The sequence below is a fragment of the Diceros bicornis genome, chromosome 14 (genome assembly GCF_020826845.1).
Source record: "Diceros bicornis minor isolate mBicDic1 chromosome 14, mDicBic1.mat.cur, whole genome shotgun sequence".
In the NCBI taxonomy this organism is placed as follows: Eukaryota; Metazoa; Chordata; class Mammalia; order Perissodactyla; family Rhinocerotidae; genus Diceros; species Diceros bicornis.
This window is the reverse complement of record NC_080753.1, coordinates 10,271,485-10,295,214: the sequence shown is the minus strand read 5'-3', so window position 1 is coordinate 10,295,214 and position 23,730 is coordinate 10,271,485. Positions and strand designations below refer to the sequence as shown.

The 23,730-nt window shown below is 37.1% G+C and overlaps 1 protein-coding gene across 4 annotated transcripts in view; it reads left to right on the top strand.

Annotated features, from left to right (window-relative positions):
* Nucleotides 1-23,730, top strand: part of ZNF451 (zinc finger protein 451) — a 92,117-nt gene that overhangs the window by 22,311 nt on the left and 46,076 nt on the right. For 3 of the 4 annotated variants that reach the window (XM_058554096.1, XM_058554095.1, XM_058554099.1), the window contains exons 4-6: nt 14,057-14,182; nt 19,505-19,616; nt 23,375-23,525. In XM_058554096.1, coding sequence (XP_058410079.1) covers nt 14,057-14,182; nt 19,505-19,616; nt 23,375-23,525 — 389 coding nt within the window. Of the gene's footprint in view, nt 1-14,056; nt 14,184-19,504; nt 19,617-23,374; nt 23,526-23,730 lie in introns of those variants that run through there. The other variant, XR_009221969.1, reaches the window with a different exon arrangement.

Sequence of the window (23,730 nt, the reverse complement as noted above, 5' to 3'; positions counted from 1 at the left end):
TACACATTGGTGTTTTCAAGTTCTTTGGATAAATACCCAGCAGTGGAATAGCTGGATCATATGGTAGTTCTATCCTTGATTTTTTGAGGAATCTGCATACTGTTTTCCATAGTGGCTGCACTAGTTTGCACTCCCACCAGCAGTGTATGAGAGTTCCCTTCTCTCCACATCCTCTCCAACACATGTTGTTTCCTGTCTTGTTAATTACAGCCATTCTGACGGGCGTGAGGTGATACCTCATGGTAGGTTTGATTTGCATTTCCCTGGTAATTACTGATTTTGAACATCTTTTCATGTGTCTGTTGGCCATCTGTATATCTTCTTTGGAGAAATGTCTCTTCAGGTCTTTTGCCCGTTTTTTAATTGGGTTGTGAGTTTTTTTGTTGTTGAGATGCATGAGTTCTTTATACATTTTGGAGATTAAGCCCTTATCAGATGTATGGTTTGCAAATATCTTCTCCCAATTGTTAGGTTGTCTTTTCGTCTTGTTGATGGTTTCCTTTGCTGTGCAGAAGGTTTTTAGTTTGATGTATTCCCATTTGTTTGTTTTTTCTATTGTTTCTTGCCTTAATTCCTGATTAATATCTGTTTCTGTTAAGTTTGGAAAGTACTGTAATCTCATCATTGCACTTCCAGAGACAAATCTGGAGGAAAAAAAGTTAAATATGGGGCCAGCCCAGTGGCGTAGTGGTTTAAGTTCATGTGCTCCACTTCAGCAGCCCAGGGTTCGTGGATTCAGATTCTCGGCGTGGATGTATACACTGTGCTTCAAGCCATGCTGAGGCGGTGTCCTACATCCAAAATAGAGGAAGATTGGCATGGATGTTAGCTCAGGGCCAATCTTCCTCACCAAAAAAGAAAAAAGTTAAATAAAATTTACTAATAGATTGTATTCCTTCTAGATACAAAATTTCCATCTATCTTTATGAAGGATAGATGTTAAACTTATATTTTTATAAGGCATAAATTAGTGATTTAAACCAAATTCATTACATTCCCAGACAAAAGATGGAACTCGTCAGTACTTTTTGTCTTTATACAGTCTTATTCATTAATAATTGAAATTTCATTAAGAATTTAATTACATATACTGACTGTAGAAATATTAGGAAATAGAGATAAAAAAAGGAAAAAACTCCAGAGATAACTGCTGTTAACATTTTAATTTATAACCTTCTAGGTTTTACTCATATATTAAAAAGTGGGATCATTTTCACTTAAAAAGAAATACAAATGATAGGGAAAAAAGACATTGAAAAATATACGGATTATAGCTTCATTGATTAGTGGAATTTTCTGCCATGTTTTCATTAATTTGCCTATTTAATGATTTTGTATGCTTTATTTTATGGTTCACATAGGTTACAACAGTGTTAGAAATTTTTTTTTTTTAATTTTTAATTTATTTTTTTCCCCCAAAGCCCCAGTAGATAGTTGTATGTCACAGCTGCACATCCTCCCAGTTGCTGTACGTGGGACGCGGCCTCAGCACGGCCGGAGAAGCGGTGCGTCGGTGCACGCCCAGGATCCGAACCCGGGCCGCCAGCAGCGGAGCGCGCGCACCCAACCGCCAAGCCATGGGGCCAGCCCCAGTGTTAGAAATTTTAATAGTTTCCAGGAAATCTTTGTTAGCTCATTAAACTTGATTAGTAAATGAAAGTATTAACGTGGTGAAAATTTTGTCTAAATAGTGGAATTCTCATTGGATGTGACTTTCGATGATCTTTTATGATCACGATTGTGAGTTCATGGTAAGAACTGATTTCAAGTTCCACTGAACTTATTCAAGTTTGAAGTGGGTGTTGGTCTGTAGCAAAAAGAGATAAATCAAGACAGTGCAGCTAGTTTTTCATAAGGCTAAATTTGTTCAATATGAGACTGCTAGGGGAAACTTAAAAGTATTAGCTTGAGATTGTGTCTTACTGTTAAGAAATGATGGTGACCATTGGTATTAGTTCCTTTTTTAAAATGCCCTTACTTGACAAAATAAGAGAATCCTATGTTAGGCTTAACTTTTTTTTTTCCCCAATTATATTCACCCACTGAATCCCCCTGTTCCAGATTAGATGTCATAAGACAGGCCTCTTCCTTTCCTGCCCAAGTTACACCTTATTTCTAGACTTGAAATTTTTGCTGTAACTCTACTGCAATACATAAAAGATAAACATCGTCTTGGAGAAAAAAGAATTGTTTTTGCTTCCTTTCACTTGTATATGCTTCCTTTTCATGAGTATGTGCATTCAGATTTAACCAGTATTCTTAATCTGACTGCCTTTTCGAGGACACAGCCCAAATTCCCTTTGTATGTGTGTTATGTCAAGTTTTAAATAAAAATGTAGAGAGTTAGTTGAGAATATAAGAATTTCCTAGTGTTCAGGGGTGAGCGGGTGAGCAGAGACAGGATCGCAGGGGCAGGCGATATTAGCCTGGCTTCTGAGGTTCTGGAACAGCTTTTCTTCCTGTACCCGGTGTGACCCTCATTTTGTAACCTTCAAACTCCTGATCACCCATGGGGTTTTTGTATCAGACTATGTCATTGTAACCATACCTTGGGTTCCCATTAAAAAAACCATCATTTTAGTTTAAAAAACAAAAAAAGAAAAGAAAAGAATGTCATAGTGACTGAATCAGAATCTGCCTTTTAACCTTTCTGGCATTACAACTTTTTCCTTAATTCTGTTAAGACCTCACACAGCTTGCCCAATGGGAGGGGAGTGGGTATAGAAGAAAAACTGCTGGAGAGAGTGATCTAAAATACAGGCAAATAGAGACCCTTCCCTCCTCAGTATATTTCTTAAGAGTTTCTTATGCTTATCCCCAAAAATAACTGAATGAATAGCATTTTCTTGCTGATTGTTTGCTATCATTGTGGACTTGAATATTACTCTTTAATAGTATCTAGTATAGAAGTCCAGGGTGACCACAGCAAGTGTTTCAAGAAGGATGACTCTGAAGACCCTGTAGCTGCTGACATTCTACGTGAAACTTAAAGCCCATTATTCTTACCATTGAAAGCTGGTTCCACTTCTAGCTTGAGAAGTTAACATATCTGAAAGCCTGAAGTTTCTTAGAAAAACTCCAAGGATCTAAATATTTATTTAAGCTATAGGCTTTCGGGGAGATTGGCAAATCCAGCCTAAGAAGAGTCATGGAATTTTGTGATTTCGCATTAAATTACAATTCAGCATTTTGGCATTAATGGAATTGTGGAAATTCCCAAACCTGAGAACGTAGTGGCTGCTTTTCATTTTAGTTCTACAGGAAACATTTAAGACACTTCCATCTAGCCTGGAATCAGTTCACTTTCTGCCCACGTTCCTGACAAATAATACCATAGCTTTGGTTCTGCAGTTGGATCAGAAACAAGGTGGCCTGCAGTAAATTTTTTCCCCCTTGCATTCTGATAAGTTAAAATTTGTGTTTCTGAAAGTATTGATTCTTTGAATTACCTGTTGTACTTAACGTGCAAAATAAGGCCTCTGCGACCTAATGGGTAAAATCCCTAACATGCATTTTAATATCAGTGATCCCTCTGTTTTTTCCAATGCCAATGTGTTCTCCCAGAACCACAGAAGAGTGTAATTCACTAAGGTCTAGGGGCCACTGCTCATCTTGGATCACTAACAATGGACGTCCAAGGGACTTGGCTTTCTGGAGAAAGTGAGTGTTCATAGATAACCTATTACTTATGTCTGGCTAAAACCAGCAACCTTGACCCCAAGTTTGTGATGAGAAAACATCATATGAATATCATACCCTGCCTCATATACTTAATTTTTCTCCCAGTTTAAGAGAAAAGATTTTTAAGTACTTCATTTTTTAAATGGCAAAGGTTTCAAAGTTGAAGTTTTTCTTTTTTCTAGCTACCGTTGCCTTTCCTCTACTCCCAGGAGATTGTCTCCCAAATCTACTTACCTGCCTTCAATATAGGTAGCCAGAGTCCTTCTTCTTTTTTTTCGGAAGAAAATAGAAACTTTTCCCTTAGAGGGGAAGGAGAAGGAGAACAAACTCAATTCTAAATGTCTTTTTTATTTCAGCATCAGAGGCTGTTAGGTCTTTTCAGCCCGTCAAAGTCATGAAAGATCAGCAAAATTAGCTGGAAATAACAGAAATAATCTTTTTATTGACATAACCATATTAGTTAAATAAAATATAACATAGGCTACTGATAGAAATATAAGAAAAATAATTTTAGCAAACAACTTAAATATCAGTAAGATTTACTTATTTGATCTTCAAAAGGTAATGTTGTAGAACTAGAGATCAATCTTAGAGGGAAGCTGAAGCCGTTTAAACGTTTAAATGTTGGTTAAAGGGCTTAATGATTTATCTTCCTAGTATATGAGTATAGTTTGAAGGGAGTCAAGTTTTAGGAACATACTTATATTTCATGACTAGTGGATTACTAAAAAATTTTCCCATTGGATATATAATCACTGTATTTCTGACTTTAATTTTCATTTAGCTTTGCATCCAGAGTATATCTATAATTTCTAATGTAAGTCCGAGAATCATTAATTGTGCTTTAAAGTAAACCTTAAGAGGAATAAGTACTATGTGTAAAGTCTTCCTAAATGAGTATAATTTTAGAAGTAATTCAGAATGCTTATGTTGCTGTGGCCTAGGAAAAAGTAAAATAATAGTGGAACCATCAGTTCAAGGATAGCTCTTCCTGGATTAGGATTACTTTAATTAATCCAAAACGTGGCCTTCCTGTCCCCATAATATTCACGTTGTTGTGACATAATAACATATTTTATAGGTAAACCTAATTTATACCTTGTCAACCTCCCCATATGTTAATATGACCCTGGTTTACCTGGCCTTCCAAGCATGATTTTTGCTAGAGTTTAGAACCAAAAAATGTTACCTCTGTCAGGAAAATAACACACTCTAGGCCTATGTTTAAATGTTATTAACTTCCTTAAATTAAAAATTCTTGTAGGATCTACTCTAAATTTCTTTCTCAGAGTAGTGGCTGCGTTTTAAATAAAGAGATACTTTTTTGTCTTTCCAAGGAGTATATTTAATTTGCTTTTAAGACAAAGATAAATCTTGCCTCAACTAAAGGATCAGAACTCAGATAAATAACTTTTTGTGACTGTCATTTCTAATAAACTGCGTTGTCCTCTGACTTGTAAAAGGACATTTTCAAGTTAGTTGAATGTCACGTACTACCTGGTGCAGGGGTGTAGGCTGGCCAAGTGGTCAGAAAGTCTACCCAAAGTGATCCTGTGAGCATTCCTTACTGCAAAGATGTAGCCTCATACTGAAAATGCCCATTCGGCCTTTGTTATATGCTCAGTTTAATGTAATTTCTGTGTACTTGCAAAGTCACACCTGCTGTGTGATTGATGCAACTCTGTCCTACTTTAGATAAAATTTGGGTTGTTCTTGTACAACTGATTTGCCTGAAGAGTGATATTTTAGTATCTCAATCTTTCTAGTAGAAAAAAATTTTTTTTGTATTTTTTTTACTGATGTCATAATAGTTTATAACATTGTAAAATTTTAGTTGTACGTTATTGTTTGTCAGTCACCATGTAAATACATCCCTTCGCCCCTCTTGCCCACGCCCCAACCCTCTTCCCCCTGGTAACCACCAAACTGTTCTCTGTGTCCGTGTGTTAGTATTTTCCACATAGGAATGAAATCATGTGGTGTTTGTCTTTGTCTGGCTTATTTCACTTAACATAATACCCTCCAGGTCCATCCATGCTGTTGCAAATGGGATGATCTTGTCATTTTTTTATGGCTGAGTAGTATTCCATTGTATATGTATACCACATCTTCTTTATTCAGTCATCAGTTGAGGGACACCTGGGTTGGTTCCACTTCTTGACTGTAGTGAATAATGCTGCAATGAGATAGGGGGGCATAAGCCTCTTTGGATTGTTGATTTCAAGTTCTTTGGCTAAATACCCAATAGTGGGATAGCTGGATCATAAGGTATTTCTATTTTTAATTTTTTGAGGAATCTCCATACTGTTTTCCACAGAGGCTACACCAGTTTGCATTCTCTCAAGCAGTGAATTAGGGTTCACATTTCTCCACAACCTCTCCAACATTTATTTTTTGTCTTGGTCATTATGGCCATTCTAACGGGTATAAGGTGATATCTTAGTGTAGTTTTGATTTGCATTTCCCTGATGATTAGTGATGTTGAACATCTTTTCATGCACCTGTTGGCCATCTGTATATCTTCCTTGGAAAAATGTCTGTTCATATCCTCTGCCCATTTTTTGACTGGGTTGTTTTTTTGTTGTTGTTCAGTTGTGTGAGTTCTTTATATATTATGGAGATTAACACCTTGTCTGATATACGATTTGCAGATGGTTTCTCCCAGCTGGTGAGTTGTCTTTTCATTTTGATCCTAGTTTCATTTGCCTTGCAGAAGCTCTTTAGTCTGATGAAGGCTCACCTGTTTATTTTCTCTTTTGTTTCCCTTGTCCGAATAGACGTGGAATTCGAAAAGATCTGTCTGTGACTGATGTCAAAGAGTGTACTGCCTATGTTTTCTTATAGCAGTTTTATAGTTTCAGGTCTTACCTTCAAGTCTTTGATCCATTTCAAGTTAATTTTTGTGTATGGCGAAACAAAATAGTCTACTTTCAATATTTGCATGTGGCTGTCCAGTTTTCCCAGCACTGTTTGTTGAAGAGACTTTCCTTTCTCCGTTGTATGTTCTTAGCTCCTTTATCAAAGATTAGCTGTCCATAGATGTGTGGTTTTATTTCTGGGCTTTCAATTCTGTTCCATTGATAGGTGTGTCTGTTTTTGTACCAGTACTATGCTTTTTTAATTATTATAGCTTTGTAGTATATTTTGAAGTGAGGGATTGTGATGCCTCCACCTTTGTTCTTTTTTCTCAGAATTGCTTTAGCTATTTGGGGTCTCTTGTTGCCCCATATGAATTTTAGTATTCTTTGTTCTATTTCCGTGAAGAATGTCATTGAATCTGTAGATTGCTTTAGGTAGTATGGACATTTTAACTATTTTAATTCTTCCAATCCATGTGCATGGGATATTTTTCCATTTCTTTATGTCATCATTGATTTCGTTCAATAATGTCTTATAGTTTTCATTGTGTAGGGCTTTCACCTCCTTGGTTGAATTTATTCCTAGATGTTATTCTTTTTCTTGCGATTGTAGATGAGTTGTGTTCTTGAGTTCTTTCTCTGTTAGTTCATTATTAGAGTATAAAAATGCAACTGATTTTTGTAAGTTGATTTTGTACCCAGCAACTTTGCTGTAGTTGTTGATTATTTCCAATCGTTTTCTGGTGGATTCTTTAGGGTTTTCTATATATAAAATCATGTCACCTGCACAGAGTGAGTTTCACTTCTTTGTTGCCTATTTGGATTCCTCTTATTCGTTTTTCTTGCCTAATTACTCTGACCAAAACCTCCAGTACTATGTTGATTAAGAGTGGTGAGAGTGGGCACCCTTGTCTTGTTCCTTTTCTCAGAGGAATGGCTTTCAGTTTTTCTCCATTGAGTATGATGTTGGCTGTGGGTTTGTCATATATGGCCTTCATTATGTTGAGGTACTTTCCTTCCATACCCATTTTGTTGAGAGTTTTTATCATAAATGGATGTTGGATCCTGTCACATGCTTTCTCTGCATCTATTGAGATGATCATGTGGTTTTTATTCCTCGTTTTGTTAATGTGGTGTATCACATTGATTGATTTGCAGATGTTGAACCATCCCTGTGTCCCTGGTATAAATCCCACTTGATCACGGTGTATGATCTTTTTAATGTATTGCTATGTTCAGTTTGCCAATACTTTGTTGAGGATTTTTGCATCTATGTTCATGAGCAATATTGGCCTGTAATTTTCCTGCTTTGTATTATCCTTATCTGGCTTTGATATCAGGGTGGTGTTGGCCTCTTAGAATGTGTTAGGAAGTGTTACATCTTCCTCTATTTTTGGAATAGTTTGGGAAAGATAGGTATTAAATCTTCTTTGAATGTTTGGTAAAATTCTCCAGAGAAGCCATCTGGTCCTGGACTTTTATTTTTTGGGAGGTTTTTGATCACTGTTTCAATCTCTTTACTTAGGATTGGTCTGTTCAGATTCTCTATTTTTTCTTGATTCAGTTTTGGGAGGTGGTATGAGTCTAAGAATTGATCCATTTCTTCTAGTTTGTCCAATTTGTTGGCATATAGTTTTTCATAGTATTCTCTTATAATCCTTTATTTTTCTGTGGTATCCCTTGTAATTTCTCCTCTTTCATTTCTAATTTTATTTACTTGAGCCTTTTGTTTTTTTTTCTTAGTGAGTCTGGCAAAAGTTTTGTCAATTTTGTTTATCTTCTCAAAGAATCAGCTCTTTGTTTCATTGATCCTTTCTACTGTTTTTTTGGTTTCAGTTTCATTTGTTTCTGCTCTGATTGTTATTATTTCCCTCCTTCTGCTGACTTTGGGCTTTGTTTGTTCTTCTTTTTCTAATTCTGTTAGGTGTAGTTTAAGATTGCTTATTTGGGCTTTTTCTTGTTTGTTAAGGTGGGCCTGCATTGCTATGAGTTTCTCTTTCAGGACCACTTTAGCTGCATCCCATATGAGTTGGTATGGTGTATTTTCATTTTCATTTGTCTCCAGATATTTTTTGATTTCTCCTTTAATTTCTTCAGTGATCCATTGGTTGTTCAGTAGCATGTTGTTTAGTCTCTAGATCTTTGTCACTTTCCCCATTTTTTTCTTGTAGTTGATTCCCAGTTTCATAGCATTATGGTCAGAAAAGATGCTTGTTATGATTTCAGTCTTCTTAAATTTATAGAGGCTTTCTTTGTTTCCCGACATATGGTCTATCCTTGAGAATGTTCCATGGGTGCTTGAGAAGAATGTGTAATCTGCTGTTTTTGGATGGAGTGCTCTGTATATAATCTAGTCCATCTTGCCTCGTTTTCCATTTAAGTCCACTATTTCCTTATTGACTTTCTGTCTGGATGAAGTGGGGTGTTAAGATCCCCTACTATTATTGCGTTGTTTTAATATCTCCTTTCAGGTTTGTTAATAATTGCTTTATGTACTTTGGTGCTCCTCTGTTGGGTGTATATATATTTATAAGTGATATGTCTGCTTGGTGTAGTGTCCCTTTTATCATTATATATTGCCCCTCTTTGTCTCTCATTACCTGTTTTTTCTTGAAGTCTGCTTTGTCTGATGTAAGTATGTCTGATATAAGCTGCTTTCTTTTGTTTGCTATTAGCTTGGAGTATTGTCTTGTGTTCTTTCACTCTGAGCCTGTGTTTGTCTTTAGAGCTGAGATGTGTTTCCCGGAGGCAGCATATTGTTGGTTCTTGGTTTTTAATCCATCCTGCCACTGTCTGTCTTTTGATTGTAAATGTAAAAGGATTGAATTCTCCAGTGATTATTGATATATGAGGGCTTAATGTTGCTATTTTATCGCTTATTTTCCAGTTCTTTTGCATTTCCTTTGTTTCTCATCCCATGTGTTTCAGACTACCAATTCAGTTTGGTAGTTCTGTATGATGGTTTTCTTAGTTTTCTCTTTATTTATCGTATGTGTCTCTGTTCTGATTATTTGTTTAGTAGTTACCATGAGGTTTGTATTAAAAATCTCTTAGATGAGGTAGTCCGTTTTCTGGTGTCCTCTTATTTCCTTAGACTAAGTCGATTCCATCCCTTTCCTCTTCCCCTCTAAGTCATTATTGTCACAACTTATTCCATCTTGTGTTGTGAGTTTGTGTTTAAAGTGATGAGATTATATTTATTTTTGGTGTTTTCCTTCCCTTAATCTTTGCTGTTATAATTAAGCGTTAGCTAACGTATTCTGATAGCTGCAATTTTTCTGATTTTGTCTACCTATTTTTCTCTTTACTCAAAGCTATATATCCCCCTTTTTCTTTTTTTTTTTCCAGGCATGAGGGCCTTCTTGAACATTTCTTGTAGTGGGTTCTTGTGGCAATGAACTCCCTTAGCTTTTGTTTATCTGGGATTGTTATTATTTCTCCATCATATCTGAAGGATATTTTTGCTGGATAGAGTATTCTTGGCTGAAAGTTTTTGTCTTTCAGAATTTTGAATATAGCATTCCACTCTCTCCTAGCCTGTGAAGTTCCTGCTGAGAAATCGGCTGAGAGCCTGATAGGAATTCTTTGTATGTTATTTTTTTTTGTCTTGCTGCCCTTAATATTTTTTCTTTGTCATTGTCTTTTGCCAGCTTTACTACTGTATGCATTGGAGACGGTCTTTTTATGATGGTATATTTAGGAGGTCTGTTGACTTCATTCACTTGTATTTCCAGCTCCTTCCCCAGTTCTCAGCTGTTATTTCTTTGAACAAGCTCTCTGCTCCTTTTTCACTCTCTTCTCCCTCTGGAATACCTATAATCCTTATGTTGCATTTCCTAATTGAGTTGGATATTTCTCGGAGAGTTTCTTCATTTCTTTTTAGTCTTAATTCTCTCTCCTCCTCCATCTGGATCATTTCTGTTGTCAGCTCTGTTCTTTAAAGATTCCAGATTTTTCTTTATCTCTTCCATTGTGTTTTTCATCGCCAACATTTCTGATTGGTTTTTCTTTATAGTTTCCATCTCTTTTGTGAAAAAGTTCCTTGTTTCATTGAATTGTCTATCTGTGTTTTCTTGTAGTTCGTTGACCTTTTTTATGATAGCTATTTTGAATTCTGTTGTTTAGGTTATAAATTTCTGTGCCTTCAGGATTGATTTTTTGGTGCTTGTCATTTGCCTTCTGGTCTGGAGATTTGATATATTTTTGCGTAGTGCTTGAGGGCGTGGGCTTATTTTTCCTCATTCTGAAGATATCTAGTTGCAGCTTCCACCTGCCGCCACTGGGTGGGCGTCAAGAGCTGTGTATTCTGAGCCCGTTGTGGTCTGCAGGCTCTCTGGCCGACAGGCTGAGCTGGTGCTTCGGGCAGAAGGAGAGGTCTTTCTTTGCCTACCTGATCCCAAGGGCTTCTTATTCTTCTCTCACTTTCTGCTCTCCTGGGTTGCTAGCTTGATGAAGGCACCCCCACAACAGTTCAGTCCTCTGTATATGGGAATTTTCCACAGGCTGTGAGAGAACTTGGAGAGTGATAGTTTTCTCGTGGAAGGCCACCCCTCCCTCTTTCTCTGAGAGCCGCACGGTTCCGGAAGGGAAGGGCTCTTTCTTTCGCCTGCCTGATCCCAGGGGCTTCTCATTCTTCCCTCACTATCTGCTCTCCTGTGGTGCTAGCTTGATGAAGACATTCCCTCAACAGTTCAGTCCCCTTGGTATGGGAGTTTCCCATAGGCTGTGAGAGAACTTGGAGAGTGATGATTTTCTTGCAGAGGGCCGCCCCTCTACCCACCCCCCCACCAGAGAGCCGTGCAGTCCTGGTCCCAGGGTCGCTGTCGTTGGGGAAGGAGGGAAGTTCTCCTTACCTCCTTCCGCTCCTGGTGGTACCAGCACCTCCACCTTCAGTTGTAAGGCTACCTGGGTCTCTCAGATGTCTTTTGTGTTGTGTGAATGTCCCCTGTTAGTATTTGAATGTCCTTTTCATCGTATCTTAGCGGGGGAGAGTGTAAGGGGGAAGCTCACTCGGCCATGACGCTGACATCACTCTGAAAAATTTTTTAATAGACTATTTTTTTAGAGAAGTTTTAGGTTCACAGCAAAATTGAGAGGAAGGTACAGAGATTCCCATATACCTCATACCGCTACACATGCATAGCTTCCCTTGTTATCAGTATCCCCCAACATAGTGGTACATTTGTTATAATAAATGAACCTGCATTGATACATCATCATCACTCAAAGTCCATAGGTTACATTAGGGTTCACTCTTGGCATTGTACAAACTTGTGAGTTTGGGCGAATATATAATGATGGGTATCCATGTTTATAGTATCATACAGAATAGTTTTGCTGCCCAGAAATCCTCTGTACTCTATCACTTCATCCCCCTCCGATTCCCCAGCCCCTGTCAACCACTGATCTTTTTTATCGTCACCATAGTTTTGCCTTTTCCAGGATGTCATTTACGTAGAATAATGCAGTATGTAGCCTTTTCAGATTGGCTTCTTTCACTTAGAAATATGCATTTAAGATCCCTCCATGTCTTTTTGTGGCTTGATAGCTCATTTGTTTCTATAAATGAATAATGTCCCATCGTCTGGATGTACCACAGTTTATCCATTCATCTACTAAAGGACATCTTGATTGCCTCCAAGTTTTGGCAATTATTAGTAAAGCTGCTGTAAATATCTAATTACGTATATCTAGTTACTTCACCCCTAACCAATGTTTATTTGCATGTTGTTTTTCTTAGGAAGAACATATAACAAAGAGGGTTTTGTTTCTTCCTAGATTTGTGGTTTGGTGTCTGACATTGATTTAGGGAAATTCTTCATCATTATTGCTTCAAATATTTCTTCTGTTCCTTTCTCTCTTTCTTCTCCCTCTGGTATTCCCATTATGCTTATGTTACATCTTTTGTACCAGTTCTTGGATATTCTGTTTTATTTTTTTTCAGTCTTTTTTTTCTTTGTTTTTCAGTTTTGGAAGTTTCTGTTGACATATCCTTAAGCATGGAGATTCTTTCCTCAGTGGTGTGCAGTCTATATGAGCCCATCAAAGGCATTCTTCATTTCTGTTACAGTGCTTTTGATCTCTACAATTCTTTTTGATTCTTTCTTAGGATTTCCATCTCTCTTAATTATGTTACACATCTATTCTTGCATGTTGCCCAGTTTTTCATCAGAGCCCTTAGCATATTAATCATGTTGTTTTAAATTCCTGATCTGATAATTCCAACTTCCCTGCCATATCTGCCATTCCATGCTTGCTGTGACTCTTCAAACTGTGTCTTTTGCCTTTTAGTATGCCTTGTAATTTTTTGTCGAAAGGTGGACATGATGTACTAGGTAAAAGGAACTGTGGTAAATAGACCTTTACTAATGTAGTGGTAAGGTATGGGGGAAGTGGTAGCATTCTATAGTCCTGTAATTAGGTCTCAGTCTTGGTGAGCCTGTGCCCCTGAACTCTGAACTTCAACAGTGCTTCTCAGTCCCTCCCCTCAAGTGGGACAGGATAGCTAGAGGGGCCTAGAATTGGGTATTTTCCTTCTCCCGGGTTAGTTAGGCTCTAATAAAACTCCAGCCTCTGGAAAAATAGTTTCCCTTGAGGGCAGGCCCTGTTAAGAAGAACAGAATGCTCTGGAATATTTCAAAATGCTTACTTTTCCTCTCCTGCTGCCGGAAGCATGAGGGGATTTTTCTCCAGTCTTCACTGTGAGAAACTGGTGGAACTCCTGGAGGTAAACTCACAGAAGTGTGACGCCCCCATGACTGGGTCCCCGTGGAGTTCTTAACTCTTAGACTTGTCCACACTGAGCCTCCAGCTATTTGTTAATTACAGTTCAGGTTTTCCTACCCAGTAGTGATTCTTGCTGAGGGTTCTACTTGTGGGTTTCTGCTCCACTAAGTTGTGATTCTCTGTAGCTGCTCCTGTGTCTCTCTTATTTTGGGGGCAGTGGTGTGCACTGTGACCTCACTTCTCTGGTGGATCTAAGAAGAGTTGTTGACTTTTCAGTTTGTTCAGCTTTTTATTTGTTGTTAGGAGTGGAAGCTTCTAAGCTTCTTACATTTTGGACCAGAAGTTAGATCTATTCTTTTTCATCAATAATTTCTCTTAAGTAAATTCTGTCTTGGCATTGCTAAAAAACCAGAGCCAAGGATGTTTGTTCTGTTAGACCTTTCAGAGGGTGGACTAATGGCTTGATGGCATTACCTTTAGACTCAGAGCAAAGCAATGCCAAACTTTTCAATATCCAGATGATTATAAAGTAAATAAAGACAGTAAATGTCCTAGCACCTAGTTTAGCTAACTTTTTGAAAACCAAAGATGCTGCTGAATGATTGGCTGACCTACAAAATACCACATAAAATATAAAATACACAAAACAGATTCTTAGAAATTTGATGATGATAAAAGTAGATGGTTCTTTTATAAAAAGTAAGTGGTATAATAACTCTTTGGTAAATGGATATAGGTTATCTCAAAGCTAATTTTCTTAAAAGGAATGAAAATTGTTTTTTCAATTATAGGATAATGTTAAGCATAAAGACTATATTGACCATCAGAAGGATAAAGTTGCTTTAACTCTGGCTCGTCTAGCCCGCCATGTTGAAGTGGAGAAACAGCAGAAAGAAGAGAAGAATAGAGCATTCAGGGTATGTGGCTGTTTTAATTGGTGTTTTACTGAATTATAGAATTGTTTGTAATAAAGTTATGAAGAGAAACTTGTAATCAAAAAATGTATAATTGAATCCTATTTCAGCAAGGACTCTAAATAGGTCATCAATTAATAGCAATTCATGATGGCTTTTTACATCTCTGGTTATAGTTTGTGGGATTCTGATCATTTATGTATACAGAAAAAAAAAGAAAACAGATCTAAGTGAGTGGACTTTATTCTTGAGCATTAAAAACCATGGGATTTATCAAAGCAGATGAACAATTAACAGTTTCTGGTTACTTTATCACAAGAGTGAAAAGATTTTATCAGGGCCTTTGTAGATTAAGCTGTCGAAATGTTATTTTCTACTAAATAGAGCCAGACCACTTTCTCAAACTTCAACCCGTTCCTTCAGATTAAATCTATTACTAAGAGGAAGAAATTTGAATCAGGGTTGTAGAAGAGCTGCGATGTGGAGAATGAAGCCTATTTTAGGATCTCACAGGTGCTGGCCTGGTGGTGTAGCGGTTAAGTGCACGCCCTCCACTGCAGCGGCCCAGGGTTCGCAGGTTCGGATCCCAGGCGCCCACGGATGCACCGCTTGTCAAGCCATGCTATGGTGGCGTCCCATATAAAGTAGAGGGAGATGGGCACAGATGTTAGCTCAGGGCCCATCTTCCTCAGCAAAAAGAGGAGGATTGGCATCAGATGTTAGCTCAGGGCTAATCTTCCTCACACACAAAAAAGAATCTCACATGATATAAATCTTTTCCTTGACTGGTTTTAGAATGCCTCAAATGAAATTACTTAAAGAACTTCCTCAATACTGACAAATGTCTATTAGGAGTAGAAAGTTGATGAGTTGGGTTAAAAAAAAAAGTTCATACTAGGAGTTTAAAAATGAAATTGAATTCAGGGTTCTGCCAGCAGCTGTTTGGATTTCAGTAGGTCACTTAGCTTTTACAGACTTGGGGCTTCAGTCTGTAGAGGGACAGAATTGGAGATGATCTCCTAGGTTGGGATAAGCACTATGATTTTATAAATTTAACAGCTGTGTTTTTGATTCCTTCGTTATTTATGCATTGGTTATTGTAAAGGAATTTATGTTTCTGTAGCCTCCATTTTAGTATCTCCTAATCGGGTGTAGATAAATTAATCTTCTTTAAATTTAGAAGTAGGTTTGTTTGGAAATTTGAACTTCATAATGTAATACCAATTAAACTAGAGCATAGTATTCTAATTCTATGTTTAAAATGCTTAATGCATAGAGATATTTAAAAAAAATAGGATTATTTCTTTCCTGGCAGAAACACTATTCAATTTTAAGGAAGATTCTTTCCCAAAACTATGTTAAGTCTGTTGTTTATGGGTCATAGGGAAAATCTCTTTTAAAGAGGAGTGGTTTGCAAGCTGTTCTCCTTTTCTGCAGATTTCCTGAGTGATACCAGCTTCTTTTCCCAGGCAGTGTTAATGGCCACATAGATAATAAAGCTTTTGTGATGAGTTCAGAATCTTATAGTCACTATGACAACTAGGGTTTTTCTCAAGGGTAGTTTCAGCTTCCACCCATGTAAATCTTCATTCATTGTATGTATTAAAGATTTTACCTTAGTGTTGAAGAAAGTTTTTTGAAATGTTGAAATTCTTGTTTAACCAGTTGTAGAGAATAAATTTATCTAGATTTCATTCTTTTCTAAGGGAAAAATTTACTCACACAGAAGCTTTGGTTTATTGCTTGCTATCCATTCATGATTTTTTTGTGTGTGTGAGGAAGATCAGCCCTGTGCTAACATCTGCCAATCCTCCTGTTTGTTTTGCTGAGGAAAACTGTCCCTGGGCTAACATCCATGCCCATCTTCCTCCAACTTCATATGGGACGCCGCCACAGCATGTCTTGCCAAGTGGTGCATTGGTGCGCGCCCAGGATCCGAACCGGAGAACCCCGGGCTGCCGCAGTGGAGCGTGTGCACTTAACCGCTTGTGCCACTGGGCCGGCCCCCCATTCCTGATTTTTTAAATTTGATCCTTTTCATAGATAACTTGTTTTGTAAAACTAAATACAGAAAACAATAGCAGAAACAAAACTACACAGAAAGGGAGATAATGAAACTGAAATAAAAGTAATTCTTGAGGAATTCTAGTGGGTGATAACTCTGACTAAAAATAGATATAGCAGAAAATGTCTTCCAACTATTCTAGGCCTTTGTGAATTGTTGGTGTCTCACTATTAAAGTGGATTGTCCAGCTTTTGTGATAGAGAAGTTTTAAAGAAAATTCATTAAAATCTTCTCTGGATAAATCACTTTCAGAGATAATGTGTTGTGTTGACTAGTTCACCAACTACCAGCTTTGCTTATTGATATTCCAGGAGTTAAGATGACTTGCAAGACAGTATGTAACCCTAAGGTTTGTGGAAGTAGTTTTGTAACATAGGAAAGGGTGGCTAATTTGGGGATGATTTCAGCCAGCAAATGTTTTTTGAGCATTGATTATGTATGGCCACAGAGTTCAAATTCTACTGTAAGAAATGCCAGAGAATTTTTTTTTTTTTTTTTTTTTTTGGTGAGGAAGATCAGCCCTGAGCTAACTTCTGATGCCAATCCTCCTCTTTTTCTTTTTTTCTGAGGAAGGCTGGCCCTGAGCTAACATCTGTGCCCATCTTCCTCTACAGAGAACTTTTTTAAAAAATCTGTTTATTTATTTATTTATTTTATAATTTTATTTATTTTTTCCCCCAAAGCCCCAGTAGATAGTTGTCTGCCATAGCTGCACAACCTTCTAGTTGCTGTATGTGGGACGCGGCCTCAGCATGGCCGGAGAAGCGGTGCATCGGTGCGCGCCCAGGATCCCAACCCGGGCCGCCAGCAGCGGAGTGCACGCACTTAACCGCTAAGCCACTGGGCCGGCCCAAAAAAATCTGTTTATTTTTAATTGTTGGCAGTTGTTTAAAATAAGTAGGGTATTAGCTGGCATGTAGTAACATTTGATCTCAATTATGTTAATTTAAGAGTCTTTATTGTGATATGGTTTTCTAAGGAACCTTGATAAGTGATTTGATTTTGTACATAAGAAAATGTCTTTATAGTCTACCAGAGGCTTGCCATGTTGCTTTCTTTGGATAAACTAACTTTGTTTCCCATAGCATGTTATTCAGAACACTGATCCTGTAGGATACACTTTGGAAAAAAAAAAGTATTTTTTTGTGTGTGTGTGAGGAAGATCAGCCCTGAGCTAACATCCGATGCTGATCCTCCTCTTTTTTTGCTGAGAAAGATTGGACCTGAGCTAACATCTGTGCCCATCTTCCTCTGCTTTATGTGGCATGCTGCCACAGCATGGTGGGACAAGCGGTTCGTTGGTGTGTGCCCAGGATCCAAACCCGCAAACCCCAGGCTGCTGAAGTGGAGTGCACGCACTTAACCACTTGCGCCACCGGGCAGGCCCCCAAAAAAAGTATTTAGTGATTTATTGAATTGGCATACTGCATACTCTATGGAAAATCACGTGAACATTAGCACTTTAAGGCTTTGGAAGTTCTGCACTAAAGGAACCTTTTAAACTTTGTGTTAAAACTAGTGTTTCTGTATTTAATTTGATTACAGAGAATTTTAAAAAATGTATATAATGGATATTAACGTCTTTGAGAATTAGTATTCTATAGCCATACTTTGAACAATGTTGTGTAGAAGATTTTTTTCAGATTAAAATCTTGAATCTGTCTATCCCCCTACTTACCTTTCCTGTTAGAAGATCCTGTTATATTGCTGACTAGGCCCTTCATTATTCTGACTTGTATCTTGCAAATCCAGCGTGTGTGACTTTGTGATTTCTTATAAGAACATACAACCTTTTTGAGACTTAAGTATATGATGTACTGGTTAAGTGCATGGATTCTAGAATCAGATTGTGAGAGTTTAAATCCTGGCATTGTTATTTATCCTTGGGCAATTTATTTGACCTTTCTGTGCCTCAGCTTTCCCATCATAAAATGGGAGCAATAATAGTACCTATCTCATAGTTATTGTGAGAATTAAATCTAAAATGCTTTTAGAACAGTGCCTGGCACATGGTAAGTGATTAATAAGTATTAATTGTTAGATACAGGATGATTAGAGAGTATGCAAATAGATTTATAGATAAGATAGCTAGAAAGATTTAGAGACTTTAACAGTGCAAAGCATGTAGCTTAGTGGTTGGCACTGGCCTGCTGCCTCTTTTTGTAAATAAATTTTTATTGGAACATAGCCACACCCATTTGCTTACATATTATTGATGACTGCTTTCATGCTAGAGTGGCATGAGTTGAGTAGTTACGAGAGAGACTATATGGGCTACAAAGCCTAAAATATTTACTGTCTGGCTCTTTATGGAAAAAGCTTGCTAACCCTTGATCTAGATGGCAAAAAGTGCTTTATACTGGCACATATTAAATACTAATGAATGTCTGCTCTTATTAATACTATTCACTGAACAAATATTTAGTAGGCTTCTGTACACTTCAGACTATATATGGGAAATTTGAAAAAAAATATATGAAAGTTTAAAAATGGGGCCCGGCCCAGGGACCCAGTAATTCAGGTTCCACGTGCTCCCCTTTGGTGGCCCTGGTTCACAGGTCAGATCCCGGGCATGGACCTACCACTCACTAGTCCTGCTGTGGCAGTGTCCCACATGTAAAGTAGAGGAAGACTGGCACAGATGTTAGCTCAGGGCTAATCTCCCTCAAGCAAAGAGAGGAAGATTGGCAACGGATGTTAGCTCAGGGTGAATCTTCCTCAGCAAAAAAAAAAAAAAAAAAAAAAAAAAAAAAAAGTTTAAAAATGAAAGTAATCATTTATATTTCCATTCCCAGAGATAGCCATTGAAATTTAATACATTAATTTTCAGCCTTTTTTCCTCTGCAGATATAGTTACATATAGCTTGAAATTAATCTTTGTTTATATTTGGCCTCATTTGTTTAATACTTTTTGGTGACCTATTTGATATCAAAAGTATATTCCTACTTCATTGAAAAAGTTTGGTTAGTGTTTCTAATGACTTTCATGAAATATACATACCATAATTTACTTAAACAGTACCTTATTATTGGAGATGTAGGTTGTAGCAAACTTTGTGCAAATATAGATGCATTGGGATGAACATCTTAGAGCATGAACCTTTGTTTTGATTTATCTCTTTGGGATAGATTTCTAGATGTGGAGTTACAGGAATAAAGGATAATCAGTATTTCCTGATCACTGATATGTCAAAATCTTTTTCTCAAGGAAACCAGGTTAGTAATCATAGGTTAATTGAGTTTTTTCTTAATATCTGTAGGAAAAAGTCGATTTTCAGCATGCTCATGGGTTACAAGAATTGGAATTTATTCGAGGACGTTCTGATACAGAAGCAGCAAGACTGTGTGTGGACCAGTGGCTAAAAATGCCAGGTATTCTTTAGAGATGAGAATGGAACACTAAGGTTACTGAGCTTCTCTAAAGTCTTAAGGCATTATGTCTGTTTTATTCATTTGCTAATAAGTATATAAAGTATTGAAATTTAGTTTCAGTGATACTTAATAATGGCCTACTTTACTAGTTGTCTTCCTGCTTTGGCAAAGTGTATTTGATAGGTCATCCTTGAGCTCATTAGATATTGCTCATTTATTCATTCGTGTATTTCACAGTTATTACATGAAATAGTACATGTGTCTATAGGAGGGTGTATAACAGGTTATTTGAAGTCAGGAAAGGCTTTTCTAAGGAAATGAAATTTAAGCTGAGATCTAAAGGCTTAGTGTTTACTTACTTATGCAGCCTGTGTAGATATTTTGTAAGGAAGTGTCCACATGGGAGGCTCGTCTAAAGCACTGGGTAGCTTCTTCATTACTAACTCTTTGCAGACCTGAGATTCCCGGAAGAGTCACCCTGAAACATGTTCCGCCACCAGATAATTTGACGGAATTTTTAAGAGCCATTAGGATAGTCTCACCGTGGCAACTTTTCTAGCCTGTCTTGTAGAAGATCCATGGAGCCTTAAAGGCTTGGGATAGCCACAGAAACCTTAGCTGTGGATTTAATCCAGCAGAAAGTTTAATTGCAGAAAGTCATTAGAAATATCTATTCGTGCACTGCTCAACTTTGAACCTACTTATCTTGTTCTAAAGTTAGTTTTCAGAGGGCCTCTCTTCAAATAGAATCAAATCACCACGTATAAACTAATTCCAATAATTTGTAGACATTTTGACACTTGGCCACCCCCTGAAACTATGTTTCCTTCTTATCTCCCAATCTGTGCCTGGTAAACTCCTACCTCCCACCATCCTCCCTTTTAATACTTTTTCTTCTTAGCCCTGTGAGATTAGCCCCACAGATAATAACTCAACACTAGAGTTTGCTGGGTTTATTTATTCTGCATAAGTTTGGTTGCTGATTCTTCTTTGATCTCACAGTGCTTTATTCATTTCTCTAGTATAGTTTTTACCCTGTTATATGGGATTGATATGTTTACATATCTCTCTTCTACCAGACTGTATGCTCTGTGGGGATGGAGACCAAAGTTTATTAATCCTTTTTAGTGTCAGTACCTAAAAAAAATGCTCAGCATAGAGATGCTCAATAAATGTTGGTTGAATATTATACCAAAGTGGGCTATAAACATTTGCATACGAACACAGAAAAGAAGCCTAGAACTTGGGTTCCAAATGTGACTGTCATTCAACTAAACAAAAGAATTGTTTGGCATTCCAGACCTACTTTGGCAAAAGATACTTATAAATTATAGTGAATGATTTTGCCTCTTAGGGTGTTCTTTTAAGGCTTATAAAAAATCCATCTTGATATACATTCAGTTCTCAGTGGAAGTTAATGACTAGCTCAGTGGTTTCACGTTAGCAGCATCAGAATCACCTGGGACCTTTTAAATACATGCCTGGGCCTCACCTCCAGAGATAATTCTAGGGCATCTGTAGTTTTGGGAAGATTCCTAGGTGATTTTGGTAGGGAAATGGACTAGAACTATAAAGCTTTCTCATCTCTAAGATCTCTTCTAAAAATTGTTTATCTCATATGTATCTAACACTTTCAAGTCCTGTCTAGAATGGTGGTTGTGCCAGTAATATGCCCCTTTAGGCCCAATCCCTGGGCTCCAGATTGTCGGAATATTTTAACTCATTGTAAATTGAATTCATGAGCATCTGTTTATGGTTTTCTGTGAGCAGGCCACGTGGGAACAAGTGAGTCATTTAGCTGTGTCTTTATGGTTCTTGGCAAGACTTGGTATTTTATATATCCTCAGGTCCCACCTGGTCCCTCAGTGGCTGATAAGCTTGAGCCTGGAGTTCAGGTCTTTAATTATGCTCTTTTTATGTGATTGTTTTATCTTTTTGCTTGGTCCCTGCAACACTGTAAAACTGAAGTTTAGGATCTGTTGCTAGAACAGCTACTTTTAACATTGGGCTATATTTGGTATTGTGCTATTTCATAAATAGGCGTTAGAGACTGCTGAGATCTTTGAAGAGGATGTAGCTGGGGAAAACAGAGATGAGTCATTGTTCTCTTTAGGTATAAAAGGTGAGATTCTACTGCTCAGTAGCATTAAGGAGCTCATTCAATCTATTTGGAAGTATCCAGCTATTATAATTCAGTTCTTTGATTAGAAGTAATTGAAGTACTTTATTTATAATTACTCTTAACTTTGGAAATCCATCTTTTATAGACTTTTACAGTTAGGCCAGTGTGCATACATTTGAATACTTAGTAACTTAAAAACTACACTCTCTATACTGTTTAAGGAAAAGAGCTGTTTAAATCTCTCTGCATTTTGCATTTCCATGGTAAAGGTTATTTTCTTTCAATTGGTTGTTTACTCCAATTTTATTTTTATCCAGAGCCTTTATTTGGCTAAATAAAGGTCTTCATGGGTGACATCTGGAATGTGGATGGACAATACATAAAAATTGTCATAATTCTGACTGCATTAAAAAATTGAAGATAAAATGGTATAGTCAGTTAAGGGCTCTTTAAGATTAAAATATGATTAATACTATACTGTTCGTTGTTTGTTGGCAGAACACATTTGTAAGCATTCTGGCAGAGTGAGAATGTCTTTTGATAGAGGCATTCCCTCCGTAAAGACTGAAACAGCATAAAAGCAGTTGAAACCTTAAGCATATATAACCATTTGGGGATCTTAAAACTAGATGATGTTAAAGAAATAATATTCTATTCTAGTTAAATGCTTAGGGGCTTTCTAGAAACTGCCACAAGGATAAATACCCAGTTTTCTGTTGTATGAAATATTCAAGGCATTTGTTTGAAACAATCCACAAGAATTAAAGAGAGACAGCATTCAAACTATCTGTATATCAGAATCCTACTGGCAGTTTTGTATTTCTTTGTTTCTATAACATAACTCTAAATTTTCCATTGTGTATCAAGTATTGAGAGTTTCCCTGAGAACAAAATTTGGCTAGAGATATTAGTCCACAAGAGTTGTATGACTGTAAGACCAAGATTATAAAGAAAGAAAAGGGATGAAGAATGGACCAGGATAAAAGGGGATTAGTTAACGAAAGATAATGATGGGCGAACTATTTTCTAATTGGCTTTGAAAGGAGAAAAAGAGAAGGGACAAAATAGGATAAATAGAAAGGAGAGAGCTAACAATAAGTAAATCTCTGCTTTGTGTTCTGTAAAGTAAGCAGGAAGTATCAGAAGGTATCACTCTTATTCTTTTTGCCTCCCTGCCCTCCTAGTTACATTGTTTAACATAATTTTCATAGAACCCAAATTCTCTCTAATATAGCTAAACCTTATAATGTGCTTAAGATAGGTAAAAGAGAAAATAAGAATTTGAAGAAAAGACCTTTGCCAATTTATATAAATGAAAAGAAGGGAGGTGGGGATTCTTTATAACAATGGATTTTCTAGTGTATTTGATCTTGGACATTTTTTGGCTGTTGAACTTGAAACATTTTTGTTCCTCAAGAGAATGTTACTTGGAGATGTTAATGGCTTTCCTTGTCCCAAATAACTATTTTCTTTTAGGTTATTATATCTTTTATATGAAAGCTTGTAAAAATTACAATTAGGATCACCTAGTCGATGCTGTATCATAATTTTCATTGCTTTGTCATAATTTTGATTACCAGTCCAAAGGACAAGTGTCTGAAATAGGAACTTAAGAATTTATGTTCCAATGATGCAGGACTCAAAACAGGCACAATTAATTCTGGAACAAAAAGTTCATTCCGAAGAGGAGGCCACATGCGGGTATCTGGGAAACCAATTTCATGTCCCATAATGCACTGTAACAAGGAATTTGATAATGGGCACCTTCTTTTAGGACATTTGAAAAGGTAAGTATGATATTCAGAGTGATGGGCGCTAAAGATTAAATGAGTTACAAAGTGATTTCATAAAATTGAAAGCGTGACACGCACCTCTGTCATTGTGATTACAGCTTTATATTCCAAACTCAAATTGTTTTGTGTTATTATGACATAATTATTTCTAATTTACAGTTCTTAGGTTTCGAAGTCAGAGTTTTCTAGTGATATTCTA